General features: G+C 38.4%; 1 protein-coding gene across 2 annotated transcripts in view; it reads right to left on the bottom strand.

The window, feature by feature from the left end:
* The window catches only part of WASL (WASP like actin nucleation promoting factor), a 503,517-nt gene extending 490,486 nt beyond the window's left edge, over positions 1-13,031 (bottom strand). For both annotated transcript variants that reach the window (XM_053716658.1, XM_053716659.1), the window contains exon 1: positions 12,670-13,031. In XM_053716658.1, the coding sequence (XP_053572633.1) occupies positions 12,670-12,789 (120 nt within the window). In that variant the 5' untranslated portion in view covers positions 12,790-13,031. The remainder of the gene's footprint in view (positions 1-12,669) is intronic.
* Between the last annotated feature and the right edge of the window lie 284 nt (positions 13,032-13,315).

Genomic DNA, 13,315 nt, shown 5'->3' with positions numbered 1-13,315 from the left:
TACCAACCGAATATTCAAAACGAGATCACAATTGACCCAAGCAATTACAAATGATACCAACATACAAAAATTAACCTCATTGTCACCGGACTAATTCTAAATTAGATCAACATATGTCCCCAAATATTAAAATCTGACTCCACAGTTATTAACTATAAGAGCATTATAACAACCCTTTATAAATACCTTCATTTAAGAACTATACTTACTATTTTTTAAGAATCTGGAGCAAGAAATTGTTTGGTTCGCTGCTTTATGCTGCCGGGACAAAATTGGAGAACAAGCAGAGAATGCGCATGTGTGTCTCATGATCGTGCATCTATACAGGTCGAGATTTCCGTAAGACACGCATGCACATTTAGAATTGTGAGCGTAGAGCGAGTCAGTTGGGACGCCAGTGGGGGACTGTCATTCGAAAACATTTTTATTTATTTTTTTAGCCAGGTAGAGTTATGGCGTGAGAAGGTATCGGTCTAAAAAAAAGGTAGAATTTTAAGTTTACTAGTTAAGATTAAAAAAAAAAAAAAAAAGGATGAATGAAAAGGTCTACCTAAATTTCGAAGATATTTAAGAGGCTGCAGAGTGGTACATTAAAGTTAACTTTTCCTTTAAATTGCTCCAACTGCAAATTCAAAAAAACATAAGTAATTTGGCTGCATTACTGTAACTGTATAAAGTATGTATGGAGGTATATTGTTACAGATAAAGAGCATATTGACATTTTCATTTTTCTTTATACATCAGCTTTATCAGAGTTTACTAATCCATTGAGTCACAGCTATATGTTATGTATTTCACTTAATACTAAATATTTTCCATGGTTCCTAGCAAAAAAGGACAAGATCCTAAGCTTCATACAAAATTGATTGATCCAAGAATTATATTTTAGAATAAAACAAGATACATTTCAAGCAGAGTTAGACTACATTTGCAGATGACAGCTTTGAAACAGAGAAAAATACTAGAAAACACTCTAGGGTTGGTGGTCGCCCTTAGTATACATTATTATTTATTTATAAAGCGCCGACAAATTCTGCAGCACTGTCCATGAGTACAAAGGTAAAAGTACAACTATGAAACAAATTTTTTTAGACACAGGACAAAATGTATCAAATAAATACTTGTATCAACCCAAGGACTCCGTGAATACAATCATATAAAAGTTATATTTAAAACCTTTGTTGATTAGTACGTAGTTTATATTTAAAGGGACACTAAAGCCAATTTTTTTTCTTTAATGATTCAGATAGAGCATACAATTTTAAGAAACTTTCTAATTTACTCCTATTATCAATTTTTCTTTGTTCTCTTGCTATCTTTATTTAAAAAGCAGAAATGTATAGCAGAGCCGGCCCATTTTTGGTAGAGAACCTGGGTTATGCTTGCTTATTGGTTTGCTAAATGTAGCCACCAATAAGCAAGCACTATCCAGTAGGGATGCACCGAAATTTCGGCCGCAGAAAGTTTCAGCCGAAAATAGCATTTTTTGTTATTTCGTTTTTTTTTGCCTTTTATTTTCGGCAAAATTAATGTGTAGCATATTTTAAATTTGATGCCAGCCTAGAGCTGCTGTTTGAGTTCATTACTTGACTTACTGTTTTGCATATAATAATAGTTTTCTAGGACTATATTTTATTTTGATAATTGGTAACAAAACAAAAATGGTTAAATCTGATTCTGTTACACAGAACTAAATAAAGAATAATACTAGCGATGCACCAAAATTCGGGCCTGCCGAAAATGTGCAATTCCAATTTCGGCCCAAAGAGGACAAAAATGGCTAAAAATGAACAGGCCCCCCCCTGTTCTATTGAGTTACATGTCTATCCTTAGCATAAGGTGAGCAGCACAGCACTGGCATGGTACACAGAGCACACACATAAGTACCATTACATGATGATATTTGAAACCAGCAGAGAAGGAAACCAAAGTTCTGAATAGTGAATACAAATATCAAAGGAGGATAAGTAACATGTTTATAAACAATTGATATTATCAGACACAGCCCTAAGCACACACACAGTGAATATCTTTAAGCCTTATATACAGTGCTCATACATCAGCCTCATGTGCGTAGACATTCTATTCGCCTGAGGCAAATATGCGTGCACACTTTATAAGCATAAGCCCCAAGCTCGCACACAGTTGGTACAAATTAGCACCCACCAGACAGTGTATACAAAAAAGCACAGTAATTTTCTATAACCACCTTGCACGTAAGGTTGTAGCTAAGTCCAGTGGTCCTGGTGATAGGTGACAGGCAGACTCCATTTGGGGCTCCGGACATATAATCCGACGGGTCAGTGTGAGACCCGAACCAGGAACTAGGCGGAGATACAATGAGAGATGATCAGGTGCAGCCACGCTCATCGCATGGATAACTACACCCAAAAGCAAAACACATGTCCACCTCGTATTGTTGTCTGGCTATAACCACGCTCTCCCTTATAGAGCTCCAGTTTCAGTGCAGATCACGCCCTACTGTACAAGTGACCATGTCCATTTGTTGGATCTTTCCCGCCTACAATCTCTCTCAGCTACACACACACTGTAGTTAAAAAAGAAAAAAACCATTTCGGTTTTGTTTCGGTTTTCGGCCAGGATCATCCTGAATTTTCTGTATCGGTTTCTGTCCAGAATTTTCATTTCGGTGCATCCCTACTATCCAGGGTGCTAAACCTAAAATGGACTGGCTCCTAAGCTTCAAATTCCTGCTTTTTAAATAAAGATAGCAAGAGGAAAAAGAAAATAAATGATAGAAGTATATTAGAAAGTTGCTTAAAATTGAATGCTCTGAATCATTAAAAGGAAAAATGTGGGTTTAGTGTCCCTTTAAAGGGACATGAAACCCAATTTTTTTTCTTTCACGATTCAGATAGAGAATACAATTGTAAACAACATTTACTTCTATTACATGATTTGGTTCATTCTTTAAGTATCCTTTGTTAAAGAAACCACCAATCAGCAGCTACAGAGCATACTTAGATATGATTTTCAACAAATGATACCAAGTGAGTGAAACAATTTAGATAATAGAAGTAAATTGGAAAGTTATGTAAAAATGCATGCTCTTCCTTAATCAACAAAAATAGGTAAAAAGTCTGGTTTTATCCTTCTCCTGAAATCTGTATGATACAGCCTTTAGCTAAGACAAAGATTCCTGACACCCTGTTTGTAGATCACTGAAGTATACAGTGAACTGGCACCCTGTTTGTAAATCACTGAAGTATACAGTGAACTGGCACCCTGTTTGTAAATCACTGAAGTATACAGTGAACTGGCACCCTGTTTGTAAATCACTGAAGTATACAGTGAACTGGCACCCTGTTTGTAAATCACTGAAGTATACAGTGAACTGGCACCCTGTTTGTAAATCACTGAAGTATACAGTGAACTGGCACCCTGTTTGTAAATCACTGAAGTATACAGTGAACTGGCACCCTGTTTGTAAATCACTGAAGTATACAGTGAACTGGCACCCTGTTTGTAAATCACTGAAGTATACAGTGAACTGGCACCCTGTTTGTAAATCACTGAAGTATACAGTGAACTGGCACCCTGTTTGTAAATCACTGAAGTATACAGTGAACTGGCACCCTGTTTGTAAATCACTGAAGTATACAGTGAACTGGCACCCTGTTTGTAAATCACTGAAGTATACAGTGAACTGGCACCCTGTTTGTAAATCACTGAAGTATACAGTGAACTGGCACCCTGTTTGTAAATCACTGAAGTATACAGTGAACTGGCACCCTGTTTGTAAATCACTGAAGTATACAGTGAACTGGCACCCTGTTTGTAAATCACTGAAGTATACAGTGAACTGGCACCCTGTTTGTAAATCACTGAAGTATACAGTGAACTGGCACCCTGTTTGTAAATCACTGAAGTATACAGTGAACTGGCACCCTGTTTGTAAATCACTGAAGTATACAGTGAACTGGCACCCTGTTTGTAAATCACTGAAGTATACAGTGAACTGGCACCCTGTTTGTAAATCACTGAAGTATACAGTGAACTGGCACCCTGTTTGTAAATCACTGAAGTATACAGTGAACTGGCACCCTGTTTGTAAATCACTGAAGTATACAGTGAACTGGCACCCTGTTTGTAAATCACTGAAGTATACAGTGAACTGGCACCCTGTTTGTAAATCACTGAAGTATACAGTGAACAGGCACCCTGTTTGTAAATCACTGAAGTATACAGTGAACAGGCACCCTGTTTGTAAATCACTGAAGTATACAGTGAACAGGCACCCTGTTTGTAAATCACTGAAGTATACAGTGAACAGGCACCCTGTTTGTAAATCACTGAAGTATACAGTGAACAGGCACCCTGTTTGTAAATCACTGAAGTATACAGTGAACAGGCACCCTGTTTGTAAATCACTGAAGTATACAGTGAACAGGCACCCTGTTTGTAAATCACTGAAGTATACAGTGAACAGGCACCCTGTTTGTAAATCACTGAAGTATACAGTGAACAGGCACCCTGTTTGTAAATCACTGAAGTATACAGTGAACTGGCACCCTGTTTGTAAATCACTGAAGTATACAGTGAACTGAAAAAAAGAAAGAGAGGGGGCGCCCTAAGTGTAAGAGAAGAGATGTGACCAAATAATTCTATACTTATATAGCTAAATATTAAAGATTAATATTAACAAATCTAAATAATACTAAAGTGATAAATCAAAGTGATATGCTGTATAAACCAGTATCAATGTGGTTTAAGAGTGATAAATCATACAATGTGCAATGTTATACAGTGTTAATCAATAACAATGTGATACAGAGTAATACAAATAATAAACAATCAAAACAAACACAGTGATAATAAAGTGAAAGTCTCTATTGAGATGGGAGGCAGCTATCTGTGATGATCCAGGCCAGGATCCAGGAGCGGCAATCTATGAAGAGAAAAGACAGAAGCGCCACATGGCCCAATATTGTTTGATCCAGAATTAATAGATCTTAAAGTAATGAGTAAACTCACGTTTAGTAGAGCACCTCAGTTAGTGCTATATATACGGTCTGGGATCTATTCGGTCACCCAGAAGACCAACTTCCTGCACAGGAGCTGATGTCTGTATAGGCAGAAGGGAAACACAGGTGCCAATATGGCCTAGTATTGCTGGTGCAAAGGTGTCAATACAAGCAAAGAGAAGAATAATACTCACAAAGTGTAAAGCACCTCTTGTGGTGCTATAGAGGCATGAATGGGTCAATTCAGTCACCCAACAGACTTGTGGCCAGACATCCAAGTGGATTCAGAGGTGCAAAAGGATCCCACAATTGGTCCAAAAAAGGAAATATTCCTCAGGAGAAGGATAAAAGATATATATCCCAAAGAAAGATGCAGCAAGTGTTCAAAATATTAAAAAGTGACTTTAATAAAATTGTAAAAATAACAGGCAACGCGTTTCTCAGCCAATGGCTGTTTCATCAGGCTTCATAAAATGTTTACTGAACACTTGCTAGCTACAGTGAACTGGCACCCTGTTTGTAAATCACTGAAGTATACAGTGAACAGGCACCCTGTTTGTAAATCACTGAAGTATACAGTGAACAGGCACCCTGTTTGTAAATCACTGAAGTATACAGTGAACAGGCACCCTGTTTGTAAATCACTGAAGTATACAGTGAACAGGCACCCTGTTTGTAAATCACTGAAGTATACAGTGAACTGGCACCCTGTTTGTAAATCACTGAAGTATACAGTGAACTGGCACCCTGTTTGTAAATCACTGAAGTATACAGTGAACTGGCACCCTGTTTGTAAATCACTGAAGTATACAGTGAACTGGCACCCTGTTTGTAAATCACTGAAGTATACAGTGAACTGGCACCCTGTTTGTAAATCACTGAAGTATACAGTGAACTGGCACCCTGTTTGTAAATCACTGAAGTATACAGTGAACTGGCACCCTGTTTGTAAATCACTGAAGTATACAGTGAACAGGCACCAGGCTGAAGTTATTAGATTTATTTTGGTACTTGTTTTGGGCATTGGCACTGTGTTTTCCAAATAATCATTCATAACAATTATGCAGGCTTATTTAGGGAGAAGTGCTGTGATTTTCATGCGTTGCAGTAAGTAATACATATTACAATTATAGAACAGTCTTAGGGTGTGTTGCATTATTTCTCCTCTAATGCAGCATTTATACGTTTCCAAATTGTTAAAGTGATAGTAAATCCTAGCGTTTATGAAATGCTAGGATTTACCAGTGGAACAAATAAAGGCGACTTTCAGTCATGAAGAATAAAACACTTCATGCTGAAAGTTCCTTTATTTGTCTGAAGTGTTCGCCGCGCTAAGCACCTCAGGCCACCCACGGCAGAAAGCTATCTGACCCGCACGGCTATTGGCTAAGAGGTGGAAACTAGCGTTCTGCCGTGGGCTGCCTGATAAACTCAGTGTGAGGAACGCTTGAGACAAATAAAGGAACTTTCAGCATTAAGTATTTTATACTTCATGACTGAAAGTCCCCTTTATTTGTTCCACTGGTAAATCCAAGCGTTTCACAAACACTAGGGTTTACTATCAGTTTGTAGGTTTTACTTTTCATACATAATTATAATAGTCATATTATACAAAAATACAAAAAAGAATCACTGTCTGTAGTTTGCTATTAGGGAGCAAGATGTGCACAAGTGTTTTATGTACACACAAGATAGTTATTATATTTATAAATGTTCACAGAATTTCAATGACAGAACACACGCAGCATATACAAAAGAGAAAGACCGTTTTCACAGAATTCCCAGTCTCATATTAAAATAAACACTTTCAAACAAATAAATAAATACACAGGAAAGATGTCTGAGATCATAACATTTCACTGTATGCTTTTTGAGGGTTGGAAAAGCTCCCAAGATACAGCAGCTCAATCAGTGCATCCAGTGAACAGTATACGTTCTCTGTGCAGGCAAAAAGAACACCGAGAATACTTCATGGCATTCTGTCTCAATGTAAATAGGTTTAGCAACAACAACTGAATTTGTTAAAATATACAGGTTTATTTAACCTTTCTATTGTTAAAATATATCATAAAATATCTTACGAACTACAATACTAACCCAACTATAAAATGTACGATGGGATAATCGTTATAGAAACGGTAGTTGGTTCAAAGAATGGTGGTGTTAATGATATTTCACAGCTTTCAATCTTTATAAAGTTTTGTTTACATCATGAAGGACATCAAAACATATGATTAAAAATTGGAGATATTGCAGTATTTTAGTACAGATAAATTAATTTTAGAAAGTTGGTCTTTTCTTCTGAAACTTTCCCTGCTGTATGTATATAAAATATATTTTTAAATGTTCTCTCCTTAATTTGTATTTAAAGATGGCTTAAAGTTAAAAATATCAACTGTAAAGTGTACTAGTCTTTCTTTGAGACACAATATTAATTAATTTATTAATTAAATTAATTAATTAAATTAAAAGGACATTATTATGGGATAACTTGCCCCACTCCACATTAAATAAATCCCTATTGGTAAGCATTGTGCTCAAGAGCTGTATATCTGAGAAGAATTTTGCAATGAAAAATGAAGCTTTATTTTTTCAAATAAGGCAGCATATTATTTTATGTTCTCTCATTTCACTGATATCCCTGTCCCCCAGAACAAACAAACCCTTGCTATTGAATCACAAACTAATACGCAGATATAGCATAAACATGTGCTTGGGTAGCCTCCCCTCTCCTATTCCCTTAAGGTGGTTTAGCACTAATTTAGCTTAGTTCAGGACTCGACAAACCCAGGAGCCAGGGAGCCACTGGCTCCTAGAATTTTACCCCTGGCTCCTATCTTTTTGGGTTAGTCTCCATATATCTATATATAGCTACTAGACATGTGCATGGCGAAAAAATTCGGTTTGATTCAGATTTTTTTGAATTTCGGTTCGGAGCGATTCAAATTCGGAAAAATTTGAATCAATTCGGTTCGGATTTGTTTTGGATTCGAATAAATTCGGCTGGATTCGGATCGGAAATTCGGAATTTCGGTAAGTGTTAGATGGGATTAGACTAGTATTATGTACTGTACATTAGGTGTAACCCATAGCAGAGTGATATAACCTAATATACTGTACAATACTAGTGTAATCCATGGCCATCCGAATCTACCGAATAAATCCAAAATTATTGGGTATATTCGGCACTATTTTAATTCGGAGATTCGGTTCGATCCGAATCTCCAAATTTGCCGAATTTCCGAATCGAATCGCACATGTCCAATAGCTACCACTGTCTGGCTCCTAAATATTCTTACTGGCTCCTAATTTTTAAACAGATTTGTCGAGCACTTGTTAGTCAATTAGTAAAAAAAAAAAAAACTATTATTTAAATAAACAGACATATATTCATTTTTAATCTTGATCTAATAGCTAAATATATATATTTATATAGTCACGTTGAATGGATTAGCCGTGATAGTCTAGTGATTTGGATACCAAAATAACAAGAGTATTGCATTGAGCAATGATACATTTTTATTGGACTAACTACTTATAAGTAGACAAGCTTTCTGAAAAATGCCTTACTTTCTCAAGTCTGAAGCAATACTGAGCAATTCAATGGAATAAATGCAACACTCTTATTATTTTGGTATCCTAGATTTAGATATAAATACACAATATCAACACCTAAATTACTTTGTATGCTCACTACTATTGCAAAGAATACTTTTCCTATCATGATTGTTGATGCAAAACTGATAATCCACCTTAAAAAAAAACAAATTAGTACAGAGAATGTGAGGTAGGAGGGGGTAAACAAAACCTCACAGATAAATTAGCTAAAAGTATTAACCCAAGCATCCCTGGGAGAAAGTGGACCATGCACAAATTTCAGATGTATTTTACGGCAAAAAATGGCAAAAATAATGAAACATTTACGCATTATTGAAATACCAAGTTTAATGGTTATACAAAGATTAAACTTGGTCTGATACAGATCTTTATCAATATAAGACACACACACACTTTTATAACTCTCCAATTTTTGTAAATAGGATCAGTACCCATCTTATAATAAATAAACCAATGTCTGAATTATGAACAAAGAATTAAGAAAGTTTGTGAGGAAAAAAAAGGACACATTCTAAATTACACGACAGTTTTTTTGTTTTTTTCTGGTCTTGTATGGAATGAACAAAGAAGATACTGACTCCATAGACTGGCATCCTGACATAAGCATCTGTACAAGAACCAGAAAATGAACACAAACAACAAAATACAAATAACCTAAACAGCATATACAGAATACGATGGACAGACTTAGTACACATTAAGAGCTAGGCGTATTAGAAAAAAACAGCACAGAAAACTGCCTTTACATAGCGGTCTATGGGGACTGTGTGTTCCCATGTTCCATATATATATATATATATATATATATATATATATATATATATATATATATATATATATATATATATATATATACACATGCATACACATATGTATGTATTAAAATGTGTATATACACATATAGACACAAATATAAATGAATATATTCATATATATTTCAATTTGCTGCCCATCACTGCGTGACTTACCCCCTTTTGCTGGACTGCTGGACTTCAAATAACAGTGCACATATACATGCGCTGGTATTATGAGTGGAGTGAAAATATCGTGCTTGCAAAAGCACAATTTTGCACTCCACTCGTAATCTGGCCTAAGACAGACCATGCATTTGCTTCTCTGCTATGCAGTAGTGAACTGGACTGAAATTCAAGGACACTGTATGAAGTAAAAGCCCTGGTAGAATAAAGTGTGGGACAGTGTTTGTTTGTTTTCTTAGACACGGGGTAAAAGCATAAGGCTCAGTATAAGTAGGATTTGTAGCCTGTCTATCATACAACACACAAATCTGTTTTGCACTTATGACATATCGGGCCTTATTTCTACCCACAATATACAGTAAGAGAAATCTGAATCCTTGCATAGGACATGAGTCATTTTAGTTGCCAGGCTCCTATAGACTTCAATAACTGATTTACAGGGTAGCATGGGACATACAGGTATTGTTTGGCTATCAGATGATAATTACTCCTACAGTAAACAAAAGTAATTTGTATCCTTGGTACACACAGGTAAGGTATGTTTGTCTATCAGGCATACAATCATTACCGCTGCTGTTTACAATCAGATAGGGGTGCATACACAGGCATGCTTAGCACAGGGCGACAGCACAGGGCTCACTGTTTGTGCAGCATACAGTAAAAGGGGGGGGGGGGGTTAGCCTACAATCGGACACACAGGTATGTTAAGTGTACACAGTAATGACTGCATCATAGCATTATCAGATAACAATAATATGTCCAGTACTATTGGTTGACAGGTCACAAATAATAACCCCTGCAGTACACAATATCTGTGGTATATAACACTGGCAAGTGACAGGCTTGCAGTACAAGATGATCATCAGTTCATGGGACACACTGGCAAGTGACAGGCCTGCAGTACAAAAATATCATCAGTTCATGGGAAACACTGGCAAGTGAAAGGCCTACAGTACAAGACTATCATCAGCTCATGGGACGCACAGGTGACAGGTTTTCAGTACAAGACTATCAGTACATGGGACGCACAGCTGAGCGACAGGCCTGCAGTACAAGACTATCATCAGTTCATGGGGAGTACAAGACTATCTTCAGTTCATGGGACGCACAGGTGAGCGACAGGCCTGAAGTATAAGACTATCAGTACATGGGACGCACAGGTAAGTGACAGGCCTGCAGTATAAGACTATCATCAGTTTATGGGACACACCGGTGAGTGACAGGCCTGCAGTATAAGACTATCATCAGTTTATGGGACACACCGGTGAGTGACAGGCCTGCAGTATAAGACTATCATCAGTTTATGGGACACACAGGTGAGTGACAGGCCTGCAATATAAGACTATCATCAGTTTATGGGACACACAGGTGAGTGACAGGCCTGCAATATAAGACTATCATCAGTTTATGGGACACACAGGTGAGTGACAGGCCTGCAATATAAGACTATCATCAGTTTATGGGACACACAGGTGAGTGACAGGCCTGCAATATAAGACTATCATCAGTTTATGGGACACACAGGTGAGTGACAGGCCTGCAATATAAGACTACCATCAGTTTTTGGGACACACAGGTGAGTGACAGGCCTGCAGTATAAGACTATCATCAGTTTTTGGGACACACAGGTGAGTGACAGGCCTGCAGTATAATACTATCATCAGTTTTTGGGACACACAGGTGAGTGACAGGCCTGCAGTATAATACTATCATCAGTTTTTGGGACACACAGGTGAGTGACAGGCCTGCAGTATAAGACTATCATCAGTTTTTGGGACACACAGGTGAGTGACAGGCCTGCAGTATAATACTATCATCAGTTTTTGGGACACACAGGTGAGTGACAGGCCTGCAGTATAATACTATCATCAGTTTTTGGGACACACAGGTGAGTGACAGGCCTGCAGTATAATACTATCATCAGTTTTTGGGACACACAGGTGAGTGACAGGCCTGCAGTATAATACTATCATCAGTTTTTGGGACACACAGGTGAGTGACAGGCCTGCAGTATAATACTATCATCAGTTTTTGGGACACACAGGTGAGTGACAGGCCTGCAGTATAATACTATCATCAGTTTTTGGGACACACAGGTGAGTGACAGGCCTGCAGTATAATACTATCATCAGTTTTTGGGACACACAGGTGAGTGACAGGCCTGCAGTATAATACTATCATCAGTTTTTGGGACACACAGGTGAGTGACAGGCCTGCAGTATAATACTATCATCAGTTTTTGGGACACACAGGTGAGTGACAGGCCTGCAGTATAATACCATCATCAGTTTTTGGGACACACAGGTGAGTGACAGGCCTGCAGTATAATACCATCATCAGTTTTTGGGACACGCAGGTGAGTGACAGGCCTGCAGTATAATACCATCATCAGTTTTTGGGACACACAGGTGAGTGACAGGCCTGCAGTATAATACCATCATCAGTTTTTGGGACACACAGGTGAGTGACAGGCCTGCAGTATAATACCATCATCAGTTTTTGGGACACACAGGTGAGTGACAGGCCTGCAGTATAATACCATCATTAGTTTTTGGGACACACAGGTGAGTGACAGGCCTGCAGTATAAGACTATCATCAGTTTTTGGGACACACAGGTGAGTGACAGGCCTGCAGTATAAGACTATCATCAGTTTTTGGGACACACAGGTGAGTGACAGGCCTGCAGTATAAGACTATCATCAATTTATGGGACACACAGGTGAGTGACAGGCCTGCAGTATAAGACTATCATCAGTTTTTGGGACACACAGGTGAGTGACAGTCCTGCAGTATAAGACTATCATCAATTTATGGGACACACAGGTGAGTGACAGGCGTGCAGTATAAGACTATCATCAGTTTTTGGGACACACAGGTGAGTGACAGGTCTGTAGTATAAGATTATCAGTACAAGGGACACACAGGTGAGTGACAGGTCTGTAGTATAAGATTATCAGTACATGGGACGCACAGGTGAGTGACAGGCCTGCAGAATGACACTGTCAACTCATGGGAAACATAAATATGTTTATCACAGGACCATGAAGTATATCACAATAAGAATACAAAGCACCATAAAAGTACTCACCACGCACTTCTTGCCCAGGTAACCATACAGAGTATCATTTTCCTGTTGGGTAAGCAGCAAAGAGCCGCAGTTCGTCACCTTCCTGGACGCCTTGTTATTCGGGACTGCTGTGTTACTCATGTTTGTATATTTTGGTGTCCAGGATAACCTGACGACTTCTTCTTTGTCACTTAAAATTCGGGAGTTTAAGGCTGTGCCATATCACGGTTATCTGTCGTCGTGTTTTGAGGAGATCTGGATCGGCGCTGCTTCCTCCCTGGATGACCAGGCCGGCGATATCGCTGCGGGGGGGCGAGGCTAGAAGGCTGGGAAAGGGCCGTGAGCTCGATGCTGATAGCCGCGAGGACGCGCACAAAATGCACAGCACAACTAGAGCGCGTTGTACACATGCGCAGAAAATAGTTTCGCCTCATCATGTTTGAGCCTTATGACTTTCCGTCACCATAACAATCCTAAATTCATTTTGTGCAATAGGTAGCGACCCGATCCACACCCATATTCAAACAGATGGTACAGTCCAAGTTCACGTTAATGGTAGCCTCGCGATTAAACTGGTCAAAACCACTGTTCATTTAGGGCTGGGCTCTTTGGTTTCGCCTTCATTCATATCCAGATTCTAACCATAACATGACAAGGAGTATGAATG

This window comes from Bombina bombina, chromosome 6 (genome assembly GCF_027579735.1).
Source record: "Bombina bombina isolate aBomBom1 chromosome 6, aBomBom1.pri, whole genome shotgun sequence".
Taxonomy (NCBI): domain Eukaryota; kingdom Metazoa; phylum Chordata; class Amphibia; order Anura; family Bombinatoridae; genus Bombina; species Bombina bombina.
The sequence above is the reverse complement of the archived record's forward strand: the minus strand, read 5'-3'. Positions and strand labels throughout refer to the sequence as shown.